Source organism: Archocentrus centrarchus, chromosome 24 (genome assembly GCF_007364275.1).
Source record: "Archocentrus centrarchus isolate MPI-CPG fArcCen1 chromosome 24, fArcCen1, whole genome shotgun sequence".
Taxonomy (NCBI): Eukaryota; Metazoa; Chordata; class Actinopteri; order Cichliformes; family Cichlidae; genus Archocentrus; species Archocentrus centrarchus.
This window is the reverse complement of record NC_044369.1, coordinates 32742072-32759787: the sequence shown is the minus strand read 5'-3', so window position 1 is coordinate 32759787 and position 17716 is coordinate 32742072. Positions and strand designations below refer to the sequence as shown.

Below are 17716 nucleotides of genomic sequence, written 5' to 3'. Positions count from 1 at the left end.
AATTATAAAGAATAAGGAACCCGCAGCAAGTAGAGCTCGGAAATCTCTCACAAGGGTCACAACAATGATTGTGTAGCCTACAGAACTAGACTGAGAGACCATTTAAAGGCCTTTGCAGGTGTTTTGAGGTTATTACCTGATTAGAGTGTGGCACAAGGTGTCTTCAATATTGAACCTTTTCACAATATTCTCATTTTCTGAGATACTGAATTTGGGGTTTTTATTATTTGTCAGTTATCAAAATTAAAAGAAATAAACGTTTAAATATATCAGTCTGTGTGTAATGAATGAATATAATATACAAGTTTCACTTTCTGAAAGGAATTACTGAAATAAATCAACTTTTTCATCATATTCTAATTTTATGTAACCTGTAATTTGCCTTTGAGATAAGGTGGGGCCTGATTATTCAAGACCTTGTATGTGAGGAGAAGAATCTTAAACTCTATTGTAGATTTAACAGGGAGCCAATGAAGAGAAGCGGTCCCAATATGGGAGAAATCTGCTCTCTCTTTCTAGTCCCTGTCAGTACTCCAGCTGATCCAAAATGCTGCAGCTAAAGGCTTTTCAGGGAGCTTTTAGGACAGCCTGATAATAATGAATTACAATAGTCCAGCCTAGAAGTAATAAATGCATGAATTAGCTTTTCAGCATTAGTCTGAGGAAGGATGTTTCTAATTTTAGAAATATTGCACAAATGCAAGAAAGCGGTCCTACATATTTGTTTAATATACATAGATTCATTCCTTTTCTGCTTCAAGGCATACATTTGTGAAGTGTATCAGAGAGACATGTCACCTTGCCAGTCAGTCCTCCCATCAGGCTTCTCTTTTTTTTTTTCCTTTCTTTTTTTTTTTTTTCTTTCTTTTTTTTTTTTTAGTGATATAAAGTTGGGTTAGGATTCTAAGTAGACATTAAGATGATTCCATGGTCTGTAATCCTCTTAAAAAACAAACATGCTCACAAAAAGACTCAACCCAAGCCATCCACAGCAGCACACAGTGAAAACAGTGATTTTGCTGTCAAGGGCTCCAGAGGAAAAACCTCTGGATAATTTATGTCATAGTTTATTTTACAAGTATGTAGTGCTTCCCTGCTTTACTTCTTTAACTAGGGGGTCAACAATATCCATTTCCTAACTGTTCATATAGGGTACTGACTAGGGGTGAGTGACCTCAGTTTTAGTGGAAGCTTTCTAGCACTCAGGTCAACTTTTGAACAACTATTGTTCATTTGCACACATCAGACCACAGGATTTATTTTTTTTTGATGCAACCAATGGTTGTGTTTTCCAACATTGCCGGCCCACCAAACAGATTACACTGAGTTCAGCATGTCATGTTACTATTTCAGCTCATGGGAAATCAGTACAACTCAGTATCCTGGAAAAGTCTAACACCAGCTTCAAGGGTCCTCTTTGAACTCCTTGAAGGTTGACTCTGAAGCTTCCACCTCTGATCCTGACTTCTGTTGACAGTAAAGGGTAAATAAGATAGTACCCTTTAGGAAGAAAAAGTCTGGTGCTGTCTTTAAATAACAAAATAAATAAAAGATTAAACAAATATTTAAAATAACAAGGTTCACATTTTTACTCTGTTCAGTTCAACTCACGGCTGCAACTGTACAAGGCTGCTCTGATCCATCCATCCATCCATCCATCCATTTTCTTCCGCTTATCCGGGGCCGGGTCGCGGGGGCAGAAGCCTAAGCAGAGAAGCCCAGGCTTCCCTCGCCCCAGCCACCTCCTCCAGCTCATCCGGAGGGACCCCAAGGCGTTCCCAGGCCAGCCGAGATACATAATCTCTCCAGCGTGTCCTGGGTCTACCACGGGGCCTCTTCCCGGTGGGACATGCCCGGAACACCTCACCCAGGAGGCGGCCAGGAGGCATCCTAATCAGATGCCCGAGCCACCTCAACTGGCTCCTTTCGATGTGGAGGAGCAGCGGCTCTACTCTGAGCCCCTCCCAGATGGCCGCACTCCTCACCTTATCTCTAAGGGAAAGGCCAGCCACCCTTCGAAGGAAACTCATTTCTGCCGCTTGTATTCGCGATCTTATTCTTTCGGTCACTACCCAAAGCTCGTGACCATAGGTGAGGGTAGGAACGTAGATCGACCGGTAAATCGAGAGCTTAGCTTTTACGCTAAGCTCCCTCTTCACCACGACGGACCGGTGCAGCGTCCGCATCACTGCAGAAGCAGCCCCGATCCGCCTGTCGATCTCCCGTTCCCTTCTCCCATCGCTCGTGAACAAGACCCCGAGATACTTAAACTCCTCCACTTGAGGCAAGAACTCGTTCCTGAGCCGGAGATGGCACTCCACCCTTTTCCGGCTGAGGACCATGGCCTCAGACTTAGAGGTGCTGATTCTCATGCCAGCCGCTTCACACTCGGCTGCGAACCGTTCCACTGCGAGCTGGAGGCCCCCCCCTGATGAAGCCAACAGAACCGCATCATCTGCAAAAAGCAGAGATGAGACTCTAAGGCCACCAAGGAAGAAGCCTTCCGCCACCTGGCTACGCCTAGAAATTCTGTCCATAAAAATTATGAACAGAATCGGTGACAAAGGGCAGCCCTGACGGAGTCCAACACCCACAGGAAACAAATCCGACTTATTACCGGCTATACGGACCAAGCTCTCACTGCGGTTGTACAAGGACTGAATGGCCCGCAACAATGGGCCAGACACCCCATACTCCCGCAGAACCTCCCAAAGAACACCCCGAGGAACACGGTCGAATGCCTTCTCCAAGTCCACGAAGCACATGTAGACTGGTTGGGCAAACTCCCACGCACACTCGAATATCCTTGAGAGGATAAAGAGCTGGTCCAGCGTTCCACGACCAGGACGAAAACCGCATTGTTCCTCCTGAATCCGAGGTTCGACTAACGGACGCACCCTCCTTTCCAGCACCCTGGCATAGACCTTACCGGGGAGGCTGAGTAGTGTGATACCCCGAAAGTTGGAGCACACCCTCCGGTCTCCCTTCTTAAAGATGGGGACCACCACCCCGGTCTGCCAATCCAATGGCACTGCCCCAGATCTCCACGCGATGTTGCAGAGGCGTGTCAACCAAGACAGTCCTACAACATCCAGAGCCTTCAGGAACTCAGGGCGAATCTCGTCCACCCCAGGGGCTCTGCCACCAAGGAGTTGTTTAACTACCTCAGTGACCTCACCCCCAGAGCTGGTCAAGTCATCCCCCTCATCCCCAGACTCTGCTTCCACTACAGAAGGCGTGTCAGTGGGATTCAGAAGGTCCTCGAAGTATTCCTTCCACCGTCCGACTATAGCCTCAGTTGAAGTCAGCAGCACCCCCCCCGCACTATAAACAGTGTGAGTGAAGCACTGCTTTCCCCTCCTGAGTCGCCTGACGGTTTGCCAGAATCGCTTCGATGCCGTCCGAAAGTCTTTTTCCATAGCCTCACCGAACTCCTCCCACACTCGAGTTTTTGCTTTGGCCACTACCCGAGCTGCATTCTGCTTGGCCTGTCGATACCTGTCAGCTGCCTCCGGAGTCCCACAGGCTAACCAAGCCCGATAAGACTCTTTCTTCAGCTTGATGGCTCCCTTCACCTCCGGTGACCACCATCTGGTTCGGGGGTTACCACCACGACAGGCACCAACCACCTTGCAGCCACAGCTCTGAGCAGCAGCCTCAACAATGGAGGTGCGGAACACGGTCCATTCGGACTCAATGTCCTCAGCCTCCCTCGGAATGCTGTCGAAGTTCTGCCGGAGGTGGGAGTTGAAGATCTCCCGGACTGGGGCTTCTGCCAGGCGTTCCCAGCGCACCCTCACAATACGTTTAGGTGCGCCAGGTCTGTCCAGCATCTTCCCCCGCCATCTGATCCAACTCACCACCAGGTGGTGATCAGTTGACAGCTCAGCTCCTCTCTTCACCCGAGTGTCCAGCTCTGATCCAATACTCGATTTAGTACTTAGATTTCTATATTGTGTGTCTGCCTGCCTGTCTGTTAACTAGAGTTGGTGGGAATTTCTACGAGCCAGTTTCTTGCTATTGCTCCAAGTAGGCTGCATCTAATTATTGCAGTTTGTACTGTTTTCTTGTTGCAGATATATGAAAAAACCAAAGCCTTACAGGCACAAAGATAATTTAAATTATTTCAATAGATTGCAGTAAGGTTATACTGTGTGTTTCAGGTGCATCACTCTGGATTCCAGCTAGATACTGAACTCTCCAATGACTCCTATACTGGGTGTTTTTAGCTAACTGCTTCAGTTATCTAATTTCTGCCACTTGAAGAGTTTCACAGTTGAACCATCAGATGAACAAACACATAACATTTTATTTGTAACAGGTTCCAATACCAGCTACTTGTGACAACTACTGAAAAGAAAACAAAAAGACCAAGTATGTGGTAAATCCACTTTGGTCTGTCTATCTGAGGCCACCTTGCATCAGCACAACCACTTATGCCTCTTTTCTACTAGTTTTGTTTTGTTTCCATTACAATTGAGTACCACCTCAATGTGGGTGGCCTCAATATAGCAATGTGGGCAGTAGTCTCTTGACGTAATTTGCATGCTATTAGCTTGACATCCTGGTACACTTATTTCTCATCTGCCACCAAGCACAGAAACGTCTGCACCTCCTCAATTGACCACGGTGGTGCTGGTTTGCGTGCCTCCAGTTTCTTGCTGTCAGGTTTTAAAAGTGGCGCAGTTGATTCTGGCAAAGGAATTGCTCTCATGACTCAACTAGTGATGACACTCCCTGGCCAATCAGTGGCATGCTGTTCTTCTACATCACATTTTTGGATTGCTTGGAACCCTGGCTGAGGGGGAACTAAAAATGTACCTGGTACCAGGACCTAATGAAAAAGCCTACAAACTGAGCCAAGTCAAGCTGCACTGAGTAGGTACTAGTGGAAACGCAGCATAATAGTATCTGTCCAGTCTCACACTTTTTTGCCAGCTGGTGGTACGAACTGAGGTATATTAACAGAATGCCTGAGCTCGGCGTTAATGAAACCCTAGACTTACAGGCAGCTTTCCACACAAATTTGCAGATCTGTCATGGCAGAAAGTGTAGCAAAAATCACATTTTAAAAAAACAGCCGACTGACAGACTGGGTGCGTTAGGGCTTTGCTGTATCATATTGTCTGTGATAATGCCGCTAAATTTTTACATGATGTCATTGCTATAGCAACACCATGTGTTTACATTCCCTAGTGTGCAACATTGAACAGCCAGGCTGTGATAGAGAAGATACTGGCAGTCGCTGATGTGCAACCCAAATGTAACTGACTCCACTGTGCATCGCTGGAGAACTCACCAGTTGCCTCCATATGACAGAAAGAGCAAACAGTGGATGGAAATTACTGATGCAGTTAGATAGTGAAAAAGCAGGGCTTTAAGCAGCTGGTTTAAAAATGCTCCACCCAAGATGCAACATTTCGGGTGCAGGCTCCTGAGTTACAAGGTTAAGTTACTTAGTTATTAGTTATTGTTAAAGTGATAAGCAGTTAATTTATACTTAAAATTTCCAGGGAAAATAACACCTAGGCTACTTTTGTGCTTACATTTAACTTGTACTATGTCATTGGATATAATGCTGAATCACTACTATTGCTGCTGCTGGTACCTTGTTTCAGTAGATTCACACTTAAAATTAAGAAATAGGGTTGTGTAATTAATTAAATTTCAGTTTCCATTCCAAACAATCACAAAACAGTGTAATCAACAAAAATCAGCTATTAAAATTATTTTGTCACATAATGCTCTGCAAGTGTCCTCTTAGCCCTGATTTATGCTGCAGCGTTGAGTCTTTGCAGGGCCTACGATGTAACATACGTAAGTGACCAGCGACATTGCCGGCAATTTGTGTGAGGTGCATTATGTGTTAAAAGGTGATGATTTTATTGGAATTAACATTAGGACAAACTGGGACCTGCAGATGCCATCCGACTAGAAAAATCTGATTTGTGAGACTTAGGCGATTTTTACTGTGTAAAGCCCATGAAAAATAAAACTCACCATAATGCTGAATCAGTGTGGGCACTGAGCTTGTTTCTGTGCTCTCTGGGTTGGCTGGGTTCGGCCTCACTAAGTATCAGCCGGTACACACACCGATACAAGCTTTGATTTCACCTGGAGAGTGGCTGCAGAGCTGTGGTATCAAGCGCTGGTGAGTGTCAGCTTGATTTGGCTGGGTCCGTCTCACTGCTATCCCCGGTGTTGCTAAATATAAATGATAAATGGACTAGATTTTATATAGTGCTTTTCTACTCTTGTTCAGCACTCAAATATTTAATTGAGTGTTATTTAGGTCAACCAGCCTAGTTCATTAGGCACAGGAACCAGTGAAGCTTGTGGGTTTAACTTTAGCTGTAAGATATCACTTTACCGAGACGAGCATCTTGACATATCAAGAGGGAGTCATAGACGGATGTAATAGAGAGAATACTCCCATTTTTTCAAAATAAAACATCGTTCAGACTCAGATAATAAGTAAAACGGAAATAGTGTAAGTTATTTATTCTTTAAGTGTGGCCCGGCCCGGGGGGGTCCTCTGCTTTATACAGTGTGCCTCATTCACACAAGCACTTCTACATCTAAATGCTTTCTATCTAACATTCACACTGTGATGAATGCATTGGAGAGCAGCTCAGTATCTTGCTCAAGGATACTTCGGCATGCATGTGACCTGCTGTACCTCCTGAGCTATAGCCACCACATACTGGAAGACCCCAAGCAGCTTTTTCTATTCAAAATGTGTTATTTGTTTGATGCAACAACAACAACAAAAAATCACAATGTCAAAAATACTAAAACATGAAAATAACCTTTTTAAAGAAATAATTGAGCCTGTAACAGAGGTGCTACGCAAAAACAAGATAAACAAAACAACTGAATATACCAGTACTGTCACAGCAGACGGTCCAGTCTACTTGTTATGCTTCTGTATTTCAACACACTTCATCCTCAGCCACATAGTTAAACCAGAGGTGAGGAGCAGCAAAGGGCTAATTTAAAGACAAACAATTCATGAATGCAAACCAAACAACATCTAGAAAATTCAACAACAAAATTCACTAAACCAACCAAACTTACATCAGTTTTATACAGTAAATATGGTAATGATATGGAAGAGTGCATTATTGTGCAATGAGTGTGGTTTGAATATTACCCAAATTGTATTTAACATGTGTGACTGTGGATGGCTTAATTTATAGGTCACATCTATATAAATACTACTGAACAGCCACTCTTAACACTGAGCGCTGGTTCACTGTGTGGTCAAATGGAAAAATGGGTTATGTTGATGACATGCCAACTGTCTTTATGTTTATTTCAGAGTCAAAAAATATTCCAGACCCTGAGCTGGTGGTGAAGTTCGGCCCAATAAACAGCACGTTGGGCTTTCTCCCCTGGCACATCAGGCTCACCGAGTTCATGTAAGCTTCTGTTTTGCCTTGGAATTTGCACATTTTAGATGGACCACTTAAAAGTGACAAATTATGAAAGTGTGTTTCTATTTTGAAATACAGTACCAGTCAAAAGTTTGGGCATAAATTTTTGACTGGTATTACAGAAAGAAAGACAGCATGACTATTGGACTTTGAGTGTGTTGTTCTCTCTCAATTTGTTGAATTGTTCGCTTTGAATTGTCCTGTGTTCAAAGTGTGAACCCTGCTCTGTGTCCTCAGCTCCCTGCCATCCCACAGAAATGTCTCATATGAGGACTTGTTGGGTGCCCTGCAGCGGTATGGTGCCTGTGAACAGCGGCTCGGACAGTGATATGCAGGCAGCATGATGTGGGCTTTACACAACCAGGACATTGACAGGTGATGATTCCTGTGTCCCTTACTACTACTCTTCTCAACTATGCCCGTCTGCTGGACCTCTAATACACTAAGACAACTCAAAAACATGGAAACCAGGAAAAATAGCCAGCTAACTTCCTGCCACCAGCTCATCTTCTAATGAACTCACATTCCAGGACTCATGGAACATGTTCAGCAAAGCAAGAGAAAATAGCACATCCGACACTGATACAAGACTGTTTGCAGAGATTCAGTGTTCCTAAAACCCTGTTGTCCTTTCAAAATCCTCTGGCTCACTCTTTTTCATTCATTCTCCAGCTGCTCTTTACTGCTGAAGAAAAAAATAAATTGGCCTTCACACAGCAGATTATAAAGAAGAAACAGATCTTTGTGTCCTTGTCCAAGTTGCACCCTGGGAAATATAGCAGCAGCTTAGAGCATGCAGTTCAGGAGCTGAAGAGCGGAAGTGTAGCTTAGGGACAGACTGGCTTATAATGTCTAAATATGAGAAATTCCTGTGGCTCTGTGTCTCTATGACCTCCAGCTTGCAGTCATGTTCATGTGTAGTGTTGCTTCATGCACATACAGAGGGTTGTTTGATGTTTCTTGGATTGACCAAGGTCTGAAATAAAGAAATGCACTGTTTGTGTGTGTGTGTGTGTTTTCTTACAAGAAAAACCAACCTAATACTCACTTGAAATGTTAATGTTCTTTTGTAATAGGTTTAACTCTTTCTAATATGACTCAACATTGACTTGGGCTGTGTGCTTGATGGCCACAGAGTGAGTGCAAAGGTCCTGAGACACCTCTCATTTCTTCATATTTTGGTTCCAAGGAGCCAGACCTTTTTAGAGCTCAGCTGTAATTTTTTTAAAGTAGTTTTGAGCAATGGTTCTCCAGGCTTTCTGAAGGTCTCCGTTTTTGTTTTGTTTTTTTGAGATTGGTTGCATTTTCACTAATTTTCAGACCTCAGACTTAAGTCATTTAACAGTGACCTACGAATCATTCAAGGATAAAAAAGGCATCTAACTCAAAGAATGAACGAGCTTGAGTCTGCACATAACAGACAACTCGGCAAAGAACCAAATTTTTGTTGCGTCTTTGGGCACTTCATAAACAGCCAGTTGTAAAATTCAACATTTGTTCCCATTTCATAATTTGAGTCTATGAACAATGCTAATGATAACTGTCTGAGAGGCATAAAATATTATTTTTGTACCAACAAGATCTTTCCCAAAGCACTATTAGCTGAAAACTTGACATATCACAGCATGGTGTGCAGTGTGTCCTTACAAAACAAAAGACAAAATTGGTCAAGTGAAAGACAAAAGAAATGGTAGGCCTTAAAAAAATCATACATATACAGTGATATGTCTGTGTAGGTTCTCATTCATCCAGGTCATAGTAGTCTCTGGAGCTTGAAAAAAGGCGACTGGACTTCTTTTTGTTTCCTGAAGACATTTCACCTCTCATCCAAAAGGCTTCTTCAGTTCTCAGACCAAAGGTGGAGAGCCCCAGGTATTTAAACCCCAGTGGGGGTGTCCCTGGAGGTGGTTGTGACCCACTATTGTTCATGTGCATAATCACATGTGCCAAGGTGTGAAAGGCAGTGTGGGTCATTACAATCAGTGGCTTCAGGTGAAACCAATTTGGGACTTCGCCCCATTATATCAAGTGACCTACTGAGGTCACCTGAACAAAGGTGTGAATGGGAGTTGAGGTACCTGGGGAGGGAGGGCAGGACAGCACTGTAGATGGGGGAAAGTTGGTGATGTAATCCACTTCCTTTGTTCAGTGATGGTTGTTCTCAGTGGGCATAGATGCTTCTTTAACTCCTCTATACAGCAGACAGACAGTAGCTTTAAGTCATGTCCTTATGAAATGGGGGAAAAATCCAGTAAGGAACTGACACAAGACCTGAGAGATGCATCTGACCCTTCAGTTGATACATCTATTGTTTACTGAAGCTTTTGGGGTCCAGGCCCATCCAAAAAGGTCACTGTGCCCCTTCAGCTGAATTCTATATCTTTCTACAACTACATGTTAAGTTAGTTTGATAAAGAAAAAAGTTAAAATCTGGATTAGTTACTGTTCAAGTTAATCATTCAGTTAACAGTGGTCTGCAGCAATCACCTAACCAAGGCTGTGCAGGTCAGACTTTGGGAAATAGCCCTCCTGTTTCGTTAACATTAAAAAGAGGTCATCAGCCTGTGCAGCTAAGCTAAAGATGAACAGGTCACCTGATCCAGCCCTAACTTTAAGCTTGATCATAAAGGAAAGTTTTAAGCCTAATCTTAAAAATAGAGAGGGTGTCTGTCTCCTGAATCCAAGCTGGGAGCTGGTTCCACAGAAGTGGGGCCTGAAAGCTGAAGGCTCTGCCTCCCATTCTACTCTTAAGTATCCTAGGAACCACAAGTAAGCCAGCAGTCTGAGAGCGAAGTGCTCTGTTGGGGTGATATGGTACTATGAGGTCTTTGAGATAAGATGGGGCCTGATTATTCAAGACCTTGTAGGTGAGGAGAAGAATTTTAAATTGTTAAATTGTGAATTTAACAGGGAGCCAATGAAGCGAAGCCGCTGTGGGAGAAATCTGCTCTCTCTTTCTAGTCCCTGTCAGTACTCTAGCTGCAGCATTTTGGATCAGCTGAAGGCTTTTCAGGGAGCTTTTAGGACAGCCTGATAATAATGAATTACAATAGTCCAGCCTAGAAGTAATAAATGCATGAATTAGCTTTTCAGCATCACTCTGAGAAAGGATGTTTCTAATTTTAGAAATATTGCACAAGTGCAAAAAAAGCAGGCCTAAATGTCATCACCCTCTTAAAATAATGGCCTTTGTCATTTTTTAACAAAAGTTTTGTTTTTGCCTAAATCTTCACATTTTCTATTTGTGGTTCAGCTTTTTGCCTTTTCTGAAAAACCTGAAAAAAATTACTTTAGCCATCATTTTAAGGGGTGACAGCATTTGTTTAATAAGTGCATTGAAGGACATATCCTGCTCAAAAGTGCCTCCAAGATTTCTCACAGTGTTACTGGAGGCCAAAGTAATGCCATCCAGAGTAAATATCTGGTTACACACCAGATACTTACTCTGATTTGTGGGTACTGAGTACAATAACTTCAGTTTTATCTGATTTTAGAAGCAGGAAATTAATTTCAGGAAATTAGAGGTCATCCAGGCCTTAATATCTTTAAGACATTCCTGCTGTTTAACTAATTGATGTGTGTCATCTGGCTTCATGGATAGATAAAGCTGGGTATTATCTGCATAATGATAATGCATGCAATGCTTTTTAATAATAGTGCCTAAGGGAAGCATTCGTTTATCCTTTTTCATGGTCGGAGGGGGGGCTGGAGCCTATCCCAGCTGTCACAGGGCGAGAGGCAGGGTACACCCTGAACAGGTCATCAGCCTGTCACAGGGCTAACACAGAGAGACAAACAACCTTTCACACTCACATTCACGCTCTCATTCGCACCTATGGGCAATTTAGAGTAGCCAATTAACCTAACCCCAGTAAGTGCATGTCTTTGGACACAAGCACGGGGAGAACATGCAAACTCCACACAGAGAGAGGGAGAGGCCTGGGCCAAGGTGGAATCAAACCCAGGCCTTCCAGATGGTATTCTAACTGTGAGGCAGCAGTGCTAACCACTGCGCCACCGTACTGCCCGGAAGCATGTATAACGTAAATAAAATTGGTCCTAGCACAGAACCCTGTGGAACTCTGTAATTAACCTTAGTGTGTGAAGAAGACTCCCCATTTACATGAACAAATCGCAGTTTTTCACATAAATATGATTCTAACCACTGCAGTGCAGTACCTTTAATACCTATAGTATGCTCTAATCTCTGTAATAAAATGTTATGATCAACAGTATCAAAAGCTGCACTGAGGCCTCACAGGACAAGAACAGAGGTGAGTCCACTGTGAGAGGCAAGAAGATAATTTGTAACCTTCACTAATGCTGTTCCTGTATTGTGATGAATTCTGAAACCTGACAGAAATCTGACAAAGTAGAATGGCAAAGGTGTGAACTCTTAATTGTTATACATACTGGGCTGGCAAATACTTGGTTCACTGAATGCCTTTGCTATTGCCTCAATGGCCCTGGCTGGCTGTGGCACTGGAGAAGGTTGGAGTTCAGGAGGATGTACCTGTAGAGCAGGGATCCTCAAATCCAGGCCTCGAGGTCCAGTGTCCTGCAGGTTTTAGATGTGTCTCTGCTTCAGTACACCTGAGTCAAATATAGACTCTGGAGAACTTGACTGCATACTGAGGAGACAATTCAGCCATTTGATTCAGGTGTGTTGGATCAGGGACACATCTAAAACCTGCAGGACACCGGACCTCGAGGCCTGGATTTGAGGATCCCTGCTGTAGAGTGTGTCAGAACACTGTGTTCTGACTGTTGTTGCATATACACTTGTAATCATTCTATTAAGTTTTTCAGTTACAAGTTGTTCAGCTGGGGCTGTTGTGGGTGCTTGCTTTCTTGTGCAGATCCTTCCCAAGCTTCACCTAGTGCTGCTGCAGCTGCTTTCTGTGCAACTCCTGGCATACAGATTAATGTCATCCATGTAGAGTGGATGGCTGATGTTTGCTCCATTCCATAGTTGGTGTCTAAAGCCAATCTTTTTGATGATCTGGCTGAGGGAATTCAGGCCTATGTAGAACAGCAGGGGGACACAGCATCCCACACAGCATCCCGCACTTGATGGTGACTTGTGCAATTGGCTTGAAATTGGTCTCTAGTGTTGTTCACCACTGAGTTCCTGATGAAGAGTTCCTGATGAAGGCTCTAAGGGCCTTGATCTTGTATAGTTCTAGGCATTCCAGGATCCGTGTGTGGCATCGAGTCATAGGCTTTCTTGTAATCAATCTAGGCGGTGCACAGGTAGGTCAGTCTGGTTTTACAGTCTCGAGTGACTGCTTTATCTACCAGTAGCTGGTGTTTTGCTCCCTTGGTATCTCTGCCAATTCCTTTCTAGGCCCCGCTCCTGTATTGAGCCATGTGCTTTTTCATCTTAGCTGCTATGATGTCTGATAGGAGTCACCATGTTATGCTGAGGCAGGTTATTGGGTGGTACTTGGATGGGACTGGACCCTTCTGGGGATCCTTGGAGATCAGGACTGTCTGGCCTTTGGTCAGCAATTCTGGGTGTGTCTTAACCTTTAACAGCTGGTTCATTTGTGCTGCCAGGCTCTCATGGAGTACAGTTAGCTTCTTTAGCCAGTAGTTGTGTATCATGTCAGGGCCTGGTGCTGTCCAGCTCTTCATATTTACATATTCATATTCACTGTGATGGTTACTGGAGCCTGTTCAGGGAGGTTGCTGTGGTCTGCCCTTAGATCTACTAGCCACTGAGCATTGGTGTTGTGTGTTGCATCCTTCTCCCATATGCTCTTCCAGTATTGCTCTGCCTCCAGCCTTGGTGAGGGTGCCGTTCTTATAGTGTTCCTCTGGCACTGAGAGTATACCTTTGATGATTCAGTGGAGAATATCTGATGTATTCTCCTGGTTTCTGTATACCTCTTCAAGCAGTTAGCCAAGGCTGTGAGTATTTGCTTGGCAGTTTCTAAGGCCTCAGGTATGGACAGCTTGTTGTACTTCTTCATCACACCTTTCTGTTCTGATAGCCGGCTAACTTCTCTCCATGCTGCCTTGATCTTTGCTTTTAGTTTTCTTTTCCATGGAGGATACTGCTCCTTGTGGCTGTTCATCTTTTAGCCAAGCATCTCAAGGATCACTGCTGCTATGATCAACTGATATAGATCAACTGATTGGTTCAGTGATGGTCAAAGTAGAGACTCTGTAGTTCTGCATTCTCATCCTCTAGATATCATCAAGGGTTGATATCTAGAGGATTCTATTAAATCTTTGCTAATGGCATGTTAGTGTAGAAGCACACAAAAAGATTAAATTACTGTATAAACCCATCAGTAGATAGACCTCTAATTTGATCATTTGGCAGTGACTTCTTTGTATTTATTTAGATTCTTCATGTTTCTGGCTGGTTCTGCTTTGGAACCTTCTTTTTCCTTCATCCAAATCCCACAGTTCAAAATCTTAAAGACCATGATTCTCTGGCAATGTCTGCATTTTTCTTCACTTCTTCGTGAAATGCAAGTGAAAAAAAATCTCATTTATATATACATTTGTACCTTTTGTTTGGGTTGGGTTATTTTTTATTTTTTTGGGTGGGTGAGGGTAAACTTTGACAAGCTGATATAGCTTTTTTTTTTTTTTTTACTGTTTATACATTTGCTGTACAGAAAGCCCAAAATTTGTTGCTCGATCCGTACATCATCTTTTCAGAATATATTGTTCTAGATAATCCACTTTCTGTTCAAGTTCCAGGATTCTCTGATCATTTGTATTTATCTGATATTTTAGCTCTACTCCAATAGCAGAGATAAACTGGTGAGCTCAATAGACAGTTTAACAACTTTTTTATTTCCTCGATGTTTTCGTCAAATTTCTCTATCTTGTTTTCTTGGAGGAGCCGTTCTAGACAGTGGCTATAATAAAGGTAATAGTAGGAAACAGGTAGAGAGAGCTGCTGCCAGGGATGTCTTGAAATGAGCTAGCTATGACTTAGTTCAAAACCCCCAAGACCCATAACCACCAAAGACAAAAAGCCTAGATGGATTCTTCTACATCAGTGGTTCCCAAAGTCAAGAGTGCAGCAACCCACTTAAAAACCAAACCGTCCAATAGCACCGGCCTGTGAAATTTTCCTGGCTAGAAGCCTGTCTTCAGTCTCTGTCATGGCTAGGGTTTTGGACGGACTCAAGACGCAGATTCTCAAACTAAGGGGCTCGACACACGGGGAGCGACGTCGCTCGCTCTCCATTCATTTCCTATAGAGCTTGTGCGATGAGGCGACAATCGCTTGCCCTCCTCCAGCTAAGCGACCGGCGACATTCGCCAAAATGTTCTACTTTTGTCGCTGTCGCGTGGCGCTAAACCAATCAGCAAGAATTTCATTGACTGACCAATGAGCGAAGAGTATGCTACACGCTGCAGTCTGCAACCACTTCAGCACGAAGGAAAGCATCGTTTTATCTGTTTGACTTTCCTATATTAAATGACACTTCATGCAGTGATTATCGAGTTACATATAAAAGGCAGCCGTATGAGAACGTGTTGGTGCAAGACTAACGTTAAACAGATGGATAGAGAGGACTTTTGTGCTAATATAGGATGAACCCAAGGTTGTCTTTTTCTTTTGTAGCGGAGCCTTAACAGCAAGATTTCTGTCAGTTCCAATAAAATCTTCAGACTCCTCATCTTTATTGCCGTGTCTGACTGCTTTTAAAATGTCGAAATCCCTCCAGTTTCATAACCAATCACATTTCTTTGAGACGAGTGACGTAAGAGCGCGATTCGCAAAGCTGCCGTCGCTATCGCCTCCCGTGTGTTCGGTTTCACCCCAGTGGCGATGCGACCCATTCGTCGCTGTCGTTTGTCGCTCCCCGTGTGTCGAGCCCATAAGACTGCAGAAAAGAAGCATATTCGTCCCTGTATACTGACGCGGGCGCCGCTAGTAAACGGCAGCTTTCGTCAGCATACGGGGATGCGCATTTTCGTTCGCCTGAGACGGATATGGTCGTTTACGTACCACCAGAAGCAGCGGGGGGTAAAGATACGGGGGAGCCGGCAGGCGTTAAAGACTACTTTATATATGAATAGCAGCGCTGCAAGCCGAAGCAGCGGCAGCAGACCCACGTGGCTTCTCTCTCATTGGATGAAAAAAATGCCATCGCAATTCAGCACTCACATGTGATTGGCTGGTAGATCTGTCCCCCATTGGCCTTTATAAAGACAGGCCTGGGTAAGCCCCTCCCTAATAAATAATAACCCAGTAATAAAAATTATTTTTAATTATTATTTCTGTGATATACCTTGTATGTTATGTTGTATTCATGCCATGCTAATAACCTCAACTAAAAGGAATTCAATTAAGAGAAACAAATTGTGAGGTACAAGTTTGAATTTCTTTTTTTTATTTACAAAGCAATATGCACATACACACACACATCATATAATCCATATATATATATATATATATATATATATATATATATAAATGTTGTGAAAAATCAGGAAACTACACTGAAAGTTTGAGTCTCTTGACTTTGAATGCACACATAGCAGATAAGACCCTGAATGCAAAAAAAAAAAAAATATATATATATATATATATATAAAGAAAACAAAAACATTATGACATATAATGCTTTGCTACTTCTGGGCCATGTGGTGGTGGCTTTCTCTCAGAGCATGGTCCAGCATACAAACACTTATGGTGCACAGTGTTGTATTTAGGGTGAGCTTCTAGTCTGTCTTGCAGTTTGGCTCAGAGGTCACTGAGCTCCTGGCTGGGGAAGCTTGGGGGTCTTAATCCAGCCCGATACGCCCTCTGAGACGCCATCCTCCTCATCCAACATGAGGTCAGTGGTGACACCGTCCCAGAAGGCAACCTCCTTCACTGCCAGGACACTCTCCCTCGCCTCCAGCAGCTGTTGACACAGAGCACACATTAAGTCATTATGAAACTATATGAAATATTGTGAAAAATCAGAAAACTACACTGAAAGTTTGAGTCTCTTGACTTTGAATGCACACATAGCAGATAAGACCCTGAATGCAAAAAAAAAAAAAAAAAATTAATCAGCCCATCTTTGTCATCAAAAACAATGGTTATGTGACAAAGTACCAACTCCTGTGCATCCTGTGAATAAAAGACAAATGAACAAGTACTTTGAAAAAATGTAACATTGATAGAAGTACTTCAGTGTTAATTATTTTCACCTTCACTGCATCACCTTTTTATATACATTTTGGGTTGTTCAAAAGAAGCCAGATTTTATATAAAGTAAAAAAAAAAAAGAAGTAATATTTCCCACTTATAAGTTCAGTGTGTTTATTTACAGTGAAAGGTGCAACAGAAAGGTAATATTGAATCCAGCAGTGGCAGAGACTCCCAAGCCGTTCCTTCCTCCGCTGCCCGCCCCCTGACAGAACTTTGCAAAGTCGGGTCCTTGGACTACCTCCCTGCATGGCCACTGACACTCAGGTTGCACTGACTGGGTGACAAGTGGATATCTTCCTCCAGCTTACATAGGGCATGGCTGATAACACAGATCGCCCACAGCTGAAGAGATCAACCCAGGAGAACAGAGATCAGGAGCTGGAGAAAGACCCATCTCTGAAACACAGGGTGTGGTAAAAAAAAAACAGAAAAACAAACAGGTAGAGAGAGAGAATGAGAGACAAAGGAGGGCAAACAGACCAGGAGAAGCAGAAGACCATGACACTCTCATCAAAATACAAGAGAAAGTTATGTATTTCCTTGAAACTTTGATTAAAAAATATGAACACAGGCCGCTGGCTATAAAATACTAATATTACCCACCTCCTATTACAATTTTTAAGTTACTTTTCTTATAAATAAATAAATACATTTATATAAATATGTAACTGCATACTTGTGAGTAATTTCAAACTGAATTTCTGTTTTTACTGCGCCCCCCTGTTGGGCTGCGGCCCACACTTTGGGAACCACTACTCTACATCAACGTTCAAACGCCACCTGGTGGTAAAATCAACTTCACAACGTGAGATGCAAGACCGGCTTCTGAATCACAGATTTAAGATAAGAGATAAGATAAAACTTTAATGATCCCACGACGGGGAAATTTGTTTATCACAGCAGCTCAAGTACAGAGAAGAAGGATGAAATAAAATAGAAAACACTATATACACAAAATATATATCAACACAAACACATCATTTTCTAATGAGAAAAGGGCATCCCAGTACCGCTTTTCCCACATCAACAGCCTCGTTGCTTTTGGTGTGCATCCTGCACACTGCCGCCCGCAGGACGGAGACCAGCAGGCTCCGCAGCTGCTCCG

General features: G+C 43.1%; 1 protein-coding gene across 1 annotated transcript in view; it reads left to right on the top strand.

Moving 5' to 3' along the window:
* The window catches only part of nus1 (NUS1 dehydrodolichyl diphosphate synthase subunit), a 29431-nt gene extending 20996 nt beyond the window's left edge, over window positions 1–8435 (top strand). The window contains exons 4-5 of the mRNA XM_030722354.1: window positions 7322–7421; window positions 7674–8435. Coding sequence (XP_030578214.1) covers window positions 7322–7421; window positions 7674–7764 — 191 coding nt within the window. The 3' untranslated portion in view covers window positions 7765–8435. The remainder of the gene's footprint in view (window positions 1–7321; window positions 7422–7673) is intronic.
* The last annotated feature ends 9281 nt before the right edge of the window (window positions 8436–17716 follow it).